Source organism: Myotis nattereri (genome assembly GCF_964212035.1).
Source record: "Myotis nattereri genome assembly, chromosome: 13".
NCBI classification, from domain to species: Eukaryota; Metazoa; Chordata; class Mammalia; order Chiroptera; family Vespertilionidae; genus Myotis; species Myotis nattereri.
Genome location: NC_138088.1, coordinates 1,667,716 through 1,685,275, shown reverse-complemented (window position 1 = coordinate 1,685,275; position 17,560 = coordinate 1,667,716). Strand labels below are relative to the sequence as shown.

The 17,560-nt window shown below is 41.7% G+C and overlaps 1 protein-coding gene across 3 annotated transcripts in view; it reads right to left on the bottom strand.

Annotated features, from left to right (window-relative positions):
• Positions 1-1,866: 1,866 nt before the first annotated feature.
• Positions 1,867-17,560, bottom strand: part of CCSER2 (coiled-coil serine rich protein 2) — a 218,514-nt gene continuing 202,820 nt past the window's right edge. For 2 of the 3 annotated variants that reach the window (XM_081105439.1, XM_081105438.1), the window contains exon 11: positions 1,867-2,815. In XM_081105439.1, the coding sequence (XP_080961565.1) occupies positions 1,997-2,815 (819 nt within the window). In that variant the 3' untranslated portion in view covers positions 1,867-1,996. Of the gene's footprint in view, positions 2,816-12,011; positions 12,052-17,560 lie in introns of all 3 variants that reach the window. The other variant, XM_081105440.1, reaches the window with a different exon arrangement.

Below are 17,560 nucleotides of genomic sequence, written 5' to 3'. Positions count from 1 at the left end.
ACTATATTTCAAATCAGTTAGCCCTGAAAGGAGTGAAAACTCCATGAGTCACCAGCTGTTAAAGTGTGTGTACGTTTTTGGGGACCCCTCTTTAGTGTAATAACACCCCACTTATAATACATGAGGTCAGCTTCTTTCTCCTCCCAAATGAAAGAGCACCTGTGCCCACTGCCAGCCACAGCATCACTGCTCGTCTCTAGCACAAACAAGAGCTTTGCTGCGGAGGCTGATACCAACACCTTCTGGACAATGTGAAGTTTCTGAACTTTTGTGTTTCTCCTGCAGAAGTGCTGCTGAATGAGAGGATGGTGTTGCCTGCCACCAAATCCAAGAATGGTTTGTACCCAGTGAAGGGCAAATTCACTGGAATGGTACGGGAAGACTACCTCAAACTGGTAGTAATCCATCAACTCTTTTGAAATTTACACTAAAGCACCTGCTGTTATTTCTTTAAAAAGGGGCAGAGAGTTTCACCAATGTACATTCTTAAAAAGAATCTCTAGAAATGTGAATGGCTAATTTTTTGGCCAGAACCCCTTTTGATATATTCTGGTCAGCTGATCACAACAAAAATCTACATTGTGAAAGCCCATCTCTCTGAAAGACAGTAACTCTAACCAAAGCCACAACAGGCAAACCGCCTCAGGACATGACCTGGGAGAGCAGAGCACACTGACGGAGCTTCTGAAGAGCGCCCACAGCACGATTCGCTTAGCCTCCTGGTCCCTGGCGCTCCACAGCTATCTTCCTAGGACATTAGTTAAGCACATTGCCACTGACATATCTTTTAATACCTTTAATAAAACACAATTTCCACTCTCTAAGTCTATTTCTCTTCCCAAACCTACTTTTTAAGAAACTGACATTCAAATACACACCAACATAAAGGGGACCTGACAACTCAGCAAAAGCACTGTGTATTCTAGCTTTCTCAAGATGGTCTACTTACATTTATAATTATTGCCAAAATATTTTAGCTTTTTTTTTTTTTTTTTTTTTTTTTTGCTACAGAAAATAGTCTAATTCCCTATGCATGGGATATTTATATCCCATCCAAGTTTTGTGCAAACATTTCAAGTCCATTATTCCGGTCTTCAGATATTAGCAGAAAGTCAATAAATATACATATTACAATAAAGACTTAATTTAAAATATATGCTGTGATTTTAAAACAGCTATCTTGAATCCATAAGCCTATAGGGCCCAAAACTGAATTACCAGCAAAACTCTAGCACCAACACGTTACAAATGAATACACCTTTAGGGTATAGGTTTCAAGATGTGTCTTAAACTTTCCAAAATTTATCCAGTACCAAAAGCAAACACAATGGTGTGCATGTATAAACAAAATGTTAGTGATATGTAATTGGTTTATACATCCTATGAAACATTTTATCCTGGGTACTTGGTAAGTTAATATTGAGAGCAGCTTACTAGCAAGGAAAGATAGAACTCACAGCTTCCCACGGAAGGCAGGGTCTCCTTTGTCCACCATAGAGCTTTCGTATAGACCTTTTCAATCTACGAATCACTGGCCAGAACCCTGCTTACAGACTACCTACCGCCTCCCACTACCACCAAATCTTTACTTAAAAGAAGAACCATGGTCACAAGAGGGCAAGTGAAAAAGAGTGAGGCTCTGACCACAATCAGTCCAGACTGTAAGAGGACGAGGGGCACGAAGGCGCATGTCTTGCCTGCTACGTGGCGGACTGGGCCTTTTCTGGTGTGCGAGCAGTGGTCACAGAGTGAGAGCCTCTGTGGGCCTCTGAGATGGGAAAGCAAACGCTCATGTTCACCTGAGACAAATACACTTCACTGCTATGTGCTTCGACCAGGATATAAATGGAAGAGCCCAAACGAGTAGAAGCTTCCACATTTTAATGTTTTAAGATTCGCAAGCTTTTAATGGAACCTCCACCATGGCAGCAAACTGCATGTAAAGCTATTACAGATTTTTAAAAAAAAGACAAATTGGCAGGTGATGACTATGTACTTAGTGTATCTTTGGTTTAGGAAGACGAGAATACCGATTAGACGACAAACCATCCCCAGAATTCAAATTGCCATTTGGGTTCTGCATGATCTCTTTTCTCTTTGTTAATGGCCTTGGGATGCTTGTCTTGGCCTGGAAGTTTTGAGGCTCTGGTCGGGGGTTGATTATTTGTTTTTGTTTGAAAGAGCCAGAAGGAGGGCGGAGCTTAGATGCTCGTGGATTTAGATTATTTGCAAGATTTGTTTGACTAGATGTTAGCTGAATTTTTGCTGAATTACATGGTGCCATTACTGGTGAATTCTTACAGGTGGGAGTCCTACTTGGAGATGATTCAGAAACTGAAGGAGGTACCAAAGAATTCAAGATGGATGGCTTCAAAAGCTGCAAGGATTTGGGCTGAGACGTGTCGTCCTCTGGTAAAGACTGGTTTCTTCCAACTCTCTTAGCCTGGTCTCCTGAACTCGATTGGGTAAGTGTTTGAGAAGAAGTGGGTACCACCTGCATGTCATTCATTGGATTATTTGCCAAATGATAAGGCTCTGGAGCATCCACCTTCATGTCCCAGCCTGCTGCCGAAGGCGCACTCTTAGCCACCTCCTCAGTGAGCTGTGGGCTTGAGGAGAAAGGCCGGCCTTCCAGGCTACCGCTGCCTTCTTGCTGCGAGTCATGTGCAAAGCTGTCATCCCGGCATGCGGCCCCTGGATGGGCGTCCTGGCCCGCGAGCTCACTGTGGTCCTCGCTGTGCTGCCATTTTGTTAGTTTTCCCTGGGCGTGGTCTGTGGGTCTGGCAAGGCTGCTGGAAGGCTGTAGTACTTGAGGCTATTAAAATTAAAAACAACATTAGCAACAACTCATTTTAGAAATGCCTCCTAGAATTAACATAAGTTCCAATTCAGCTGTATTGGTACTTACTACGTTTTAATGTAAGAAGTATGTGAGATTCTTTTAAATTAAAAAATAAATTGCAACATTCAACTAAATTCATGAGACACACTAACGAATGATAATGCAAACAAAAATGATACAGGCAGTAAACACTAAACAAGATTCAAAATCAAACAGGAGGAAAGAAAAATCTTAAAAGTACTGATTTATTGTTGAAAAAAGATTCCTGCCTCAATTGATTCATTACATATTTACAACTTTATATATAAGAGTTTGACAGAGGACTTGCATGGCACTTTGTTTTAATCTCCATAAAGCATCCAGATAGTAACTGTGATCTTCAGAATATTACCAATTTTTAAGATTTTTTTGAAAAGGAAAGCGTTACACCACTTTATCACACTTGACGAGCGGAAGAATTCCTTTAAAAGTGTCAAGGTGCACTACTCTATGGAGAATTAAAATTACCAGCAAATAAGGTTTAGAATTAAGATTGTATGTTCAGTAGATATGAAATTGTATTTAAACAAAAAAATAGGTCAATGCACTCAGCTAATGCTAACCCACCTTTAATGTTCTTGCTGAGATGTTTCAGAATAACATATGTTTACCCCTATTTGTCTGTCTCAATGCCATCTGAGGGATCAGCTGCAATTCTGCTATGGCCGGCACACAGAAAGCAGGTTTGCCGTCCCCATGAGTGAACACCCACTCAACAAAATTAAAAATGATCAGCCTTTGGAATGATGGCTGAGATTAAGCAAATTTGAAATTGCCTGTACCTTGAACTAAAGCTCAGAAGCCTACAATAGCAGAGTTCTCAAGAGGCCCACATGCCTGGCACACACTTTTCCTGGAGCTCACTGTGGTTAAGATTCTATACAATCAGAGGAAATGTGCTACTTCCGTTACTTCTGTGCATTCGCAAAGAAATACGAATCTTAAAGTTTTCTTTCGATGGCCCAAAGAGTAGTTTACATGGGGCAGAGCCTATTTTTCCTGTCCTGATACAAGGCGGTTGCTACAAATGTATAAACACACACACAGCCTCTTTCTATTAAACAATGTGGGCTCAAAGTATCAAAAAGTCTGGCATGGGGCTTTGAAACATGAAATTCAAGGACCATTTTTTACTAATAAAATAACTTTTTAAAACTATGCTAATCCCTAAACAAACCTACACAGTATTTCTAACTTCTCCACAGAAGGGGCGAACCTGTTGATGGCATGCTGCATCACCTGTCCTGCTGCTTTCCCACCTCCTGCACCAGCACTGAGTGAAGGCGTAGGGTCAGCCACCGGGGATTAGGTGATGGCGGGTTACCAGGGGCTGGGAACAAGCTCACTGACTCAGGGTGGGTAGAGGCCATGATGGCAAAGGGCTGATTTGCTATTTAAAAAATAATAAAATCAAGACAATGACTATTCAAAATTAATCTATATGAATATATTATATTAAACTCTCTTACTTGAGAATGTTTAAAATAAATAAGCTATCTCAGTTTTTACTTTCAGTGAAATATCCTAGACTTTAAAGTCAGCGGGTATTTTCACAATCAATCACCACAGAGATGAATAAACTGTCCTTCAAGAATGAAGGTTCTAAAAAAAAGAAGAATGAAGGTACTAAAATCACCATGTAACTAATTCAAAAGACTCTCCTTGGGGTTTCCTTGAGAAAATGACCATGCCAATGTGGTCACAGACTCTAGAAAAATGCGTACAAGTGGAGAGCAGGACCATGTCAGGCAAACGAAAATATACCAAAAGGAAAAAAGCAACTGAATGACTTCGTCTTCCTTCCCCTTTCACCCTAAAAACTATAGTTTCAAGTTAAACATCTTAAAGCAACTAAGACCTTTGAAAATATCAGTAACAATTTAAAAAATGATGCCTTCATCATAATATGTCTACTGCCAGTAAGAAAAAAAGATAAATATGTGCTAAAAGCATAAAAAGGCATGATTTCCCTAATTAAGGTGAAGTAATACATTGACTAAGAAAACCAACTCTCCAGAAGAGGGGCAGCGTGAACTGTAGATAGATTATCCATGTGCACTGTTCTGATTACTCGTGTTCTCCAACTGACTAGTACTTACCAGAGAACTAAACGGAAATACAGCAGCGAGAACGATGTCTGCTTATATTAAATGCAATGAAGCTCCACATCAAATATGAAAGAATTTGAAAAAAGTTTTTTAAAAATAAAATTTTAAGTCTTTTAACTGAGAGGATTTAAGATTGAACAATTACCTTTAAAAAGTCTAAACTATCACTTGGCTACATTAAATAGATCAGTGGTTTCTGAATAATGAATAATGAGATTTTCTGTTTTTACTAAAAGTGGTAGGATATAATTTCCCTATCTACACTAATAAAAGAGAAACATGGTAATTGGCGTATGACCGCTACCCTTCCCATTGGCTAATCAGCGAGATATGCAAATTAACTGACAGCCAAGATGGCGCCGGCACCCAGGCAGCTTGAAACTAACATGAGGCTTGCTTGCCTCAGTGATGGAGGAAACCAACATTCCCCGCCTGCGGCTGCAGGCCTCTGAGCCGGCAGTTTCAAACATTGTAACAAATACCGCTGGACTTCAGCCAGCAGGATCGCAACATTGTAAGCAAAGGCCAGAAACCTACTTTCAGCAGCTGAGGCTTAAGAGCTGGAGCCAAGCCTCAAGCTAAAGCTGGCCCAGAATAAAAAAAAAAGGAGCGGTTGGGAGCTTCAGTCACCCCCAGCCTGAAAACAGCCCTCAGCCCCTCACCCAGACTGGCCAGGCACCCCAGTGGAGATCCCCACCCTGAAGGGTGTGTGACCAGCTGCAAACAGCCATCATCCCCTCACCCAGGCTGGCCAGGCACCCCAGTGGGGACCCCCACACTGAAGGGTGTATGACCAGCTGCAAACAGCCATCATCCCCTCACCCAGGTTGGCCAGGCACCCCAGTAGGGACCCCCACCCTGATCCAGGACACCCTTCAGGGCAAACCAGCCGGCACCCACCCGTGCACCAGGCCTCTATTCTATATAGTAAAAGGGTAATATGCCTCCCAGCACCGGGATCAGCAGAGCCGTGAGGCCTCCCGGCACTGGGATAAGAGTGACAGGGGGCAGCACCCAAACCCCCTGATTGGCCTGTGGCTCTGTGTGTGACAGGGTGCGGCACCCTAACACCCCCCCCTCCCCATGGGCCCTGCTCTGTGTGTGACGGGGTAGAGCCATAACCTCCCCATTGGCCCTGCCCTGAGTTTGACAGTGGCAGCGCCCCGACCCCGATTGGCCCTGCTCTGTGGGTGATAGAGGGCGACGCCCTAACCCGCTGATCCGCCCTACTCTGTGTGTGACAGGGGACAGTGCCCCAACTCCCCTATCGGCCCTACTCTGTGAGTGACAGGGGGGAGCTCCTCAACCCCCTGATGGGCCCTGCTCTGTGCATGACAGTGTACGGAGCCCCAACCCCCCTGATGGGCCCTGCTGTGTGCGTGACAGGGGGCAGCGCCCCAACCCCCGGATTGGCCCTGCTCTGTGCGTGACGGGGTTGCGCCGCAACCTCCCCATTGACCCTGCCTTGAGTGTGACGGGGCGGTGCCCCAACCCCCCAATCGGCCCTACCCTGAGCATGACTGAGGGTGGCATCGCAACCTCCCAATCCGCCCTGCTCTGTGCATGACAGAGGGCAGCGCCCCAACTCCCCAATCAGCCCTGCTCTGAGCCCGACCAGGGGCTGCACCTAGGGATTGGGCCTGCCCTCTGCCACCTGGGATCAGGCCTAAGCCAGCAGGTCGTTATCTCCCGAGGGGTCCCAGACTGCGAGAGGGCACAGGCCAGGCTGAGGGACCCCCCCCTCCCCCCCCGAGTTCACAAATTTTTGTGCACCGGGCCTCTAGTCCTAAAATAAATGTATTGCTTTATTGTTTAATTGAAAACTAGTTTGGAAAATAATTCTACTCTGTAAAGAAAAACATTTCTTACATTTTGCTAGTTGCCAGATGGGGGAGAGGGGGTGCTGGGGGATGAGAGAAAAAGGTGAAGGAATTAAGAACTACAAATTTGTAGCTATATGACAGTTATCTAATCTAATAAGGAGGGAATATGCTAATTGGCCCTCACTCTGTCACAAAGATGGTGGCTCCCACAGCCAATAAGGAGGGAATATGCTGACTGCCCCGCCCTCAAAGATGGCGGCACCCACAGCCAATAAGGAGGGAATATGCTAATTGACTGCCACGCCCTCAAAGATGGCGGCACCCACAGCCAATAAGGAGGGAATATGCTAATTGACTGCCCCGCCCTCAAAGATGGCGGCACCCACAGCCAATAAGGAGGGAATATGCTAATTGACTGCCCCGCCCTCAAAGATGGCGGCACCCACAGCCAATAAGGAGGGAATATGCTAGTTGACTGCCACGCCCTCAAAGATGGTGGCGCCCAGTCCCCTCAGCCCCCCAGCTGCCCAGGGCCGCCTGAGGCTTGCGCTGCTGGCAGTGGCAACAGCAGAGGTATGATGGGGTTGCGCCTTCCCCTGATCTCTGGGTTGCCTCCCACCCCTGAGGGCTCCCGGGGTGTGAGAGGGGGCAGGCCAGGCTGAGGGACCCCCCTCCAGTGCATGAGTTTTCATGCACGGGGCCTCTAGTGAGGATCTAAAGTGCAGCATAGGGAATACAGTCAATAATATTTTAGTAACTGTGTATGGTGTCAGGTGGGTACTAGATTGATCAGGGTGATCACTCTGTAAGTTATATAAATGTCTAATAATTGAGTTGTGCACCTGAAACTAACATAATACTGTATGTCAATGGTAATTTAAAAATAAAAATTAATTAAAAAAGTCTCTAGAACAAGATCAAGGTATGACTATACCAAGGACCGAGGAAACGACCTGCGCCTGATGTGTGGGAGGTTGTGGAGAGCTGGTTCCCACCCAGGACTGGGCTGCTGAACACGCTGCCCCTTAGCATCTAGCAAGCAAAGGAGAGATGTGTCCTGATAGATTGCTGCTTTCAGTACCACCTCCCCAAATTCGAACCCCTCAAATCTATCAATATAAAGGCAAAATGTTAACAATTCACCTTGCCCACTCTCACTACTGCTTCTATGCTCTCAGACAACTTTAGAATAAATTTAAATATAAAAAGAAATATCCATATTTTCATGAATAAGAAGACCAACAGGAAGGAATATTAAAGACCATTCATCCATTTTTTAAATGTCAATGATGTGTCGTGCACTGTTAGGTGTAGGAAAAGACGATGGAGCTGAGCACAGTGCTATTCCTGTGGTTGAGAGGCCTCAGGAGGGAGATGGCTAAACAAATGATGAGACCATGCCTCCAGCACAACATGGGACAAAAACAAAACACATGCCTGAGGAGAGAGTCACAGAGGGCATCCAAGAATCGCAAACATCTGAGTGTTAAGATGAGTAGGAGTTTGCCAAGTAGACACAGAGGGAAGAGGGCCCAGTGTGTGGAGGACCAGTGCAGGGCACAGAGGCAAACGAAGAACATGGGGTGTTCTAGTAACTTCAAACCATCAGACTGAATTTGAAGAGCACCGTCTGGTGAAAAGTATAGGCGAGGGTCAGCTCATAAAGGAACTCAGGTCAGGCTAAGCAGGTCTGACCTGTGCAGCAGGTGATGAGAGATGATGAACTGTGAGCAGCAGAATCATTAAGATCCGATGTGCATTTTACAATGTCACTGGTGGAATCCATGAGGAATGTAGGGGAGGCGATGAGACTGTAAGCAGTGCAGCCAGGTAGGCAGCAGGTTTGTTGCCAGCAGCCGGGGTGAATGGTTAGGGTCTAACATTAGGACAGTGACAGAAACACTGGAAAGGATTGGAAGAGATTTTGAAGGTGGAACAGGTAAGAGGCTGCTCAGGAGGAATTTAAGCTGAGTCGCAGGTTTCTGGCTTTGGAGATGCAAGACGAATGCTGCTGCCCTGCACAAGAACAAAAGCCTCAGGGGGAAGCTGCCCACCATTTCAGCCTCAGCCCACAGGATTCCAGGCAAAAGGAACCCCACTACAGGGGGCCATCAGGAAACGCCCAGAGTCACAAACAAGTAGAACTTCATTATTCGGTCCTTGGTGACTGAAGCTTTAAAATGTGGATCCACCCTAGACTTACAGAGCCAAGTGCTTCTAACTGGACCCAGTAACGTTCAGTCTTACTTTACTTAAACATGCACTTCAGCACACTATTCTGAGAATTCTCAGAAGCAATGCTTACAAGTGTCAAGGTCAAGAGTGCTAGCAACAAGTACTACTGGGTAATTAATTGTGCAAGGGATTGCTAGGCATCCTCAGTGACCATCTTTAAATGTTTATTTTGGTATGTTTACAGAGATAACTAGAGACTAGGAGCTTCTACAGGCATGCTCCAGCTTTATTCATTTTTTGTTGTTGTAGTTAGTATCCCTAGTATTTGGCACATAATCCTATATAGTAAAACTCTAATATGCAACTCGACCGAAGGGTGGAATGACTGGTCGCTATGATGCGCACTGACCACCAGGTGGTGGCAGCAGCATTAAGGACCCCTCGGGGGATCTCTAACTGCCGGCTTAGGCCTGCTGCAGACATCCCGCGAGAGGTCCCGAACTGTGAGAGGGTGCAGGCTGGGCTGAGGGATCCCCTCCCTTCCCAGTGCATGAATGTCATGCACTGGGCCTCTAGTAGGAAATATACACTCTATACAGCAGTGGGCAAAAGTAGGTTCACAGTTGTGAGTACATGAAATGTAGTTAATAATCATAACCTGCATGCCTTTTTGTCTATAAAACTGTAAACCTACTTTTGCCCACCCCAGTGTGTGTGTGTGTGTGTGTGTGTGTGTGTGTGTGTGGTGTATATATATACACACACACACACACATATATAGATGTATGCACATATATATTTTCTAGAAAAAATAATAACTTATTAGTGAGTGTTATATATAAGAATTACTTCTTTGATAATAAATTATCAAAATGATACTTCCCTATTAGGTCAATGATGCAGCACTAATAATCAAATAAAAACAAGCTTAAAAAAAACAACACTGATGAAAAAAATAATTATAAAAATGTTTACCTTAAGTAAGTTTAGGATTAGCTTAGTGGTTCATGTTTAGAAGGACAGCAGTAAAGATTATCTTTGAACTTGAACACAGCACTTCTCATAATGGCCCACCAGCCAAGCCACAAATATGTTTTACTTGGAGACTACATATTTGTGGATAAAATGAGTTGTGAAAATTGTCTTAACCAAGCATTCAGCTATTTCTATTTCTAATAATTAAATACATTTCATAATATTCATGTAAAATACTTATCATAAGATCTCCTAGCACATCAAATATGCTCAATAAATGTCATTTACGATTTAGGTGTGAAAATGATGAATTTAAGCCATGGTCTTTTTGTAACTGGGTCTTGAAAAAAAAAAAAAAAGGCAAGTTCTATAGCAGTATAGTAATAAATTAGTTGCTACTGAGTAAGAGGTTTCAATAATGCCAGTCACACCTAAATGTTTTAAGTCCACAGCAGTTATATGTGATATGACATGGAGTCAAGGCTCCTCTCTGGAGATGCACCAGAGTTAGCACGTGCAAGACACTTTCCCATTTAGAAAAAGTCTACATATGGTTAAGAGCCAGCACAACACACAGGGAATCACTGAGTTAGCTCTTACAGTCAGACGGATCTGGATTTGAATCCTGAGTCTATCACTTACTATGTGTGAGATGAGTGAATTATCTTACTCCTCTGAGATGGAATTTCATGATTTATAAAATTAGGATGATAACAATATCTACACCACATCAAGTAATTGTAAGCAGTAATGGTGACATTCACAAACACCTGAGGAATAATATGCTGTGGGCTGAGAACAGGGCTTCCTTCTTTCCGAGGCTAGACAGCCAGACTCTCATTTTGTATCTGGTCTCTCATTATCACTAGACCCTAGGTCAGTGGTTCTCAACCTTCCTTATGCCGCGACCCTTTAATACAGCTCCTCATGTTGTGGTGACCCCCCAACCATAAAATTATTTTCGTTGCTACTTCATAACTGTAATTTTGCTGCTGTTATGAATCGTAATGTAAATATCTGATATGCAGGATGTATTTTCATTGTTACAAATTGAACATAATTAAAGCATAGTGATTAATCACAAAAACAATATGTAATTATATATGTGTTTTCCGATAGTCTAAGGCGACCCCTGTGAAAGGGTCGTTCGACCCCCAAAGGGATCGCGACCGACAGGTTGAGAACCGCTGCCCTAGGTGAAAGGTCATGTTTTCTTTTGGTAAATAAGTAAACTGAAGTTAAATAAACTTAAGTAACATGTCCAAATTCACACACTTTACCAAATGGCAAAACCAGTATTTGTACCACAGAGAATTTAAAATGCAGTGCTAAAACTTTATTATTTGTGCTACTTGGGTAATTCCAATGAGTTCACAGACTTTTAGAATATGCAACATAGCCAGATGATTATTTAAAAAACTCAGTGGGCATATTCAATACCAACATTCAGGTGTTGACTAATGCCCTATTTCTTCCTTAGCTGATCTATATATACTAGACAGGATAACTCTCAAACTCGAGCCACACTGCGGAGCAGATTTCTGGGGAAAAGTGGTTCCAAGTGAGCCACTTGAAAAATACGCTGAACACAAGGAAAGGTAAATTCGCACTCATCACTAAGAAGAACTTCACCTTCACCGTTAAATACTAGTTCCAAGATTGTTAGCATTACTGTAAGAAACAATACTCATACTAGTTTCCGTAAACATTCTAAAGTCACCAATAATAATAAAATGGCAGCTAGACACATCAAGTCCTGATAAGAGTAAAAAGATGTCTAAGTCTGCAAGGCAGAAAGCAGGAAATGTTCTCAAGTGTCATAATGTTATAACAGAAAACAGGAATTGCTTAACATTCTTTTCTTGGTACATACACGTTTATTATTAATATTAAATACATTTTAAAGGTTTAAAGATGGCAATGGTGCCATCTGTAACATGCCTATAATTTCATGCAGGCTCTGACATGCATCATGCAAACTGGGGGGAAAACAAACACACACGAATGACAATGAGGACGGTGGTAGGAGAATCTGAAATTGTACTGTACCACGCTTTGTCAGAGAAGTAATGGACTAACTTCTCAACTCCTTGCCAAAGGCGTAATGGGAGAGCAGAGACAAGAAAGAGACAGGACAATGGTGTCAGAGAGCACGTACACCCGAGGAGCTGCCAGGGCTGGGTAGCAGCCAACAGTACCTGCCCTGCCTTTGTTTTTTTCTAGGCATCCTTAACGTGTTTGTATGAAATGAAAACATTTTAATAGATTTATTTATACTTTCTTGCTCAAGTGTTATATTTTCTTGCAAGTTAACACAAATAAATATTCATATCCACATAACAGTGTCTATAAAAGTTCTCATATTTAAAAGGAATCACTTGGAGAATATTTCCAAATAAATTTTCAAAAGAATTCTGACACAATTTAATATTCATACTTCAAAGATCTAAAAAGGTTTAGCTACATGTAATCCCTTACAAAGAAAATAGAAATTATTTTTAATAATTTCAGTCTTCCACATTATAAACTGAACACAACTCAATATTTGTTGGTTTACTTTTATGACTGCTGCTACATTAGACTGAGAAAAGCATAACCTGACCTTCGTGTATGTCTTCAATATAATGTCCTAAACGGTAAGTGAGGCGCCACACATCACTGCAGAGATGGAGACACAACCGAGTCCCTGGTCTAACTATAGTCCCACCTTGTTTACAGGTTCAGGTACCTGTGATCAGCCATGGTCCGAAAACATTAAATGGAAAATTCCAGGAATAAACAATTCATACGTTTTTAGCTGTGTGCTGTTCCGAGTGGTCTGATGAAATCTCACTCTGGAGACCCACGGGATGTAAACCACCCTAGGTCCACACACATCCACGCTGTGTGTGCCACCTGCCATAGTAACTGAGGAGCCCTGCTGTTTCGACCCATGTGCACAGCCCCACAGAGCTCATGCTCGAGTCACCCTCACTTTATTTAATAATACCCCAAAGCACAAGATAGTGATGCTGGCAATTCGAATACGCCAAAGAGAACCATAGAGTGCAACCTCTTTAAGTTGAAAAGGTGTGTGTATATAGGAAGGAAAATAGTGTATACATAAGGGTTCGGCACTATCTACGGTTTCCGGCGTCCACTGGAGGTTTCTAAATGTATCCCCTGAAGATGAGGGAGACCACTGCAGAGTAAATGAATTCCACTCTAGAATCCACACAACCCACTCACAGCCTCCAGGCTTCTTGGAAACCAGGAATGCTCTTGTTTCCTTATAGCTCAGAATGGTGCCTCGACTATCAGAGAGCTTAGAAGAGATACCTGATTTATAAACATAAATTATAAGCAAATAAATTCTAAAATAAATTCATTGGCTCTTCCAAGTTGATCAGTTAACTGCTTCAGTGTACAGATGATATGTAGAACTGTGCACCTGAAACTGTATAATTTTGTTAACCAGTATTATTCCAATAAATTCAATAAAAAGTTAAAAATTAAAAAAAAATCCCCCCCCCCAAAAAAAAACTATCAGTGAATAATAGTGACTTAAGTAAGCATTTACTACACAGGCACAATCAGTATAAGATGCTTAATTTTCATATCTCTGAGACACAAGACCATCCGTATCTAGTTTTGGAATGCAAAGTAGTTGAGAAAATAGCACAGTTCCCTGGTCTGACCAATATGCACGGTCCGTTTACCCAGAGCGGGATGCGCAGGCACCAGCACAGCACGCACAGCGCGCGCCCCACGGTCTGCAGGGCAGCTGTTACCAGGCGCGCACAGAGAACGGCAGCCGCTGTGTTTCTCATGATTGCAAGGTGTCGAGACAGAAACGAACTCATGCCTAAGCTTAGAGGACAGCCTCCTGGAACATGAATTTTATGCACATTTCTAGTCAATTAACCAATACTAAGCAGCATTTGAATTAGCTACAAAAATGAACAAAGAACGATATTCTACAGTAACTGTACTTCAAAGAAGTAGCTTACTGTAAAATGCAATTGTTCCGTTTTTACTGAGATACCCTAGATTCCATTTCACTGGAAAATATTTTATTTTTATGAAAAGTCACCCCTAAAGCTAACTTCTCACGAAAGCATGAAAACGGATGCACTTCTCAGATGTGAAGCTAGTCACGTGGTGAAGCCACTCTGACTGAGCCATGGTAACGCCCACCTTAAACAACACACCCGTGTCTCTAGAAAGGCGAGCCTTTAATGAACGTCCTCTAGAAACCTACTGAAGTACAGAGATGCTGACACTGATTTACATGCAAGAATGGCCTGCATTGCAATAGTATCTCTATTAATAGGGAAAAATGGAGACAATACCAATGCCCAACAACAGGAAACTATTAAATAAATTAGAGTATATCCACATGATAATATAATGTCATGAAGCCATTAAAATGTTTTCAAGAAATATTAACTATGTAAGAAATGTTCACATAATGACACTATGTGAGAAAAAACAAAACAAAAGTTGAGAAGAAAGTATGAGTGTAGATGTCCTGAGAGAAAGTACCACTTGGAGAATATTTTATCTGAATGGTACCTGTATGCACATGTGCGGAGTGTTGCCTGCACAGTTCCACTCAGGGAATACACACTGGGCTGTAATGAAGTGCTGCTTTTCAAAAAGGGAGTGAGCCCTGCCTGCAGGTTATAAGGGAAGGAGGAGGACATTAGACAACATAATCACCATTGTCCATGGTGTTCTGGTGAATACAGTTAGTTATTATTATAATATAAATTTAGAAATCAGGCAGCATTACAAAAATCTGCTGGGCTATTAAGACATAAACATGATGTATGTGATTTTTGGTATTTCAAAACATTTTTTTTCTTCCCATCTTAGTTATTGCACATATAAGCTACAAGTAGATAAGATTTCTAAATTCATTCAAGCAAGGTGTTAAACAGAAAACTTCAGAAGTCATATTAGGCATGTTAAAAAGTTGGTGTTATTTCAAAATAAATTTTTTGAATAAGTTATGTATTCCTAAAAGCATATACTCTAGCAAGAAAAGCTATTTGATATTACCACTAAGGCTTTTTACTTGCCAAAAGGAATGATTTTTGTTAACTACCACTGTGCGGTAGGTTAGCTGTTGTTTCTGATTTCAGACAGCTGGAAATTAGAGCAGCTGGGCCAATGCCAGCCAAGTCGATCTGGACAAAAGTCGAGGTGCTTAAGGAGACAGGAGGACCCCACAGGGAGATGCTTTCTGCTGGCCCAGAGGAAGCTCTCATTGGAGACTGGAGGTCAAACATCCTCACTTTGAGACTAGTGACACACTGGAGAAAAGAAATATAAGTCAAAATGTCTCGAGAAAGAAAAAAAATACTCGAAGACTAGGGCTTCCCTTTTATCTCCATTTTTCCAGAATTATTCTTAAGTTCGGCCAAGGGCATCCCTGGCCAGGGCAGCTTCCTGGAGTGACTAGAGCTACACACTCCCTGTCAACATGAGTTGCTCACTTTGCATATGGCGACCAGGCTATCTTTTTATGCTGGAAGGTCTACTATTTGCTTATTTATTTTTGAAGTCTCATCCTAGGGCGTGCTTATCGAGAAGGGGTGGGAGGAGCGAGAGAGAGAAAGAGAAATACATTGATGTGAGAGAGAAACATCAATCATTTGCCCTCCAGACTGGGGATTGAACTGCAACCCAGGTAACCCAGGTATGCGCCCTGACCAGGAGTCAAACTGGCAACCTTTCGGTGCACAGGACAACACTCCACCAACTGAGCCACTCTGGCAAGGGAAAGTCTACTGTTGCTCTACATTAAAAAGAGCCAAAACAGATTGCCTGATGACTAATAATCAACCCTACCTGGCTTCTACATTTAGAATTAAAGGCAGTTCACTTAAGTTGATGTTCAAGAGAGCATCAGAAAGAATGTATTAATGAAACATTATAATGTAGGCAAACTCACTCAACTATCTATCATCCCTTATGGAACTATCCAAAAAAAAAAAAAATCAGCACTAGGAATCCCATATTAACTAAATGTGGAGACAAGTATTATTTCACTGAATGTTTAGTGTAGGAAAAGGAAATATCTGAAAAAACATTGGATTTGCTTCCATAATTCCATACCCTTTTCTTTCTCTATATTTTATCATTAAAAAATAAAAATGATTTTATTGTTTAATTGTTTCAGCTGTTCTCAGGGTAAACTCAAAACTGTGTACTAGGCTAGAGCCTATTTCTCCTCGAAAGGATCATTTCTAGCTCAACTCTCGGAAAGTTAAGAACAAGTCTAGTGGTCAGGTACCGTATCCTTAGGTGGCTCACACAGCCACACTCGGAAAACCTACACTTTCTTTTACTAACTTGGAGCTACAAAGGAGGTTTGTTCTAGAAAGCTAGAAGGACAGGTTTTGATAGCGGTGTTGCACGACAGTGCTCCTTCATAGCTGGAAATGAAAATGACAACTCTACACCCAATAGGAAAGGAGGGAGAAGCATTTGCAAATGGAGGGACAAGGAAATTGTGAAGCTATACAAATAAGAAACTAGTGACATGGATGTTTCCGAAAAACATATTTTTTAAAAAAATCTAAAATATTTTCAATACAGAATAATTAAACCTCAAATTTCACTCCCACATTGCAGCTACTGAGGGAAGGAGAACGGGGAGAAGCATGGTGGGAGAAAGGAACAAGGCTAAACGCAGCCTTCAGTAAATTCAGTCACGTGTTAACCTGAGGTCACCCTGTCACCCATGCTGTTTACTGGCTACAAGCCCAAAATACAGTCTCACTTGTAGCTGCACTTGAAATTCAGAGTAGTTCGCTAGCAGGTTAGAATAATTCCTTATGAGCAAAAAATCTTTAAATAGAGGAGAAAAGAAAGCAACTTACTTGAAGATACGAGAGGCAAAAAAGGAGGGTTTACAAAGATGGTAAGAGATGTAAAAGGAAGAGGAGGAAGAAAAATTCCTCTTTTTGCTACATCCACTAAACAAATTCACTTGCTACTAAATACTTGATATAAAAGCCTATACAAACTCTCTATTCTATTTATCTTTAAAACAGTCAAAAAATAAACTTCAACACTGTCTCAAATTCATGTTGATTCCTAATAATTTTGATTAATTAAAAAATAAATTTTTATTTTAATAAATCACATTTTTAATTGCTTAAAATTGCTCCCTTTTGGCCCTTCAATATATCACATAGATAAGGATAATTTATGAAAAAACTGATATGAATCACAAATTAGGGTAAATCTGTGGAGAAGGCATGAAAGTGACTGACAATATTTATATCTCTTTTTCATTAACATTAGCTTTTTTGGGTGACTTTTCAAAAAAGATAAAATATAACCAACTTACCAGACATACTTAAGTATATAATGTGAAATAATACACAATGTCTTGGAAATACTTAATGTAAATAAATCTTTTTAAGTCACATTAGAAATGTTAGTAAACCATGCACATTCAAAAGCCATTTCCTTTGTACTGTAAGCAGCTGATAAATTAAAAGGACATATTGTTAAAAACCACCCTTGAAAACTGATTTACAAGATTTTTCTTTTAGAAGACATTGAAAAGTAATCAAAGCCTTTTGATTAGGAAATGTTTAAAG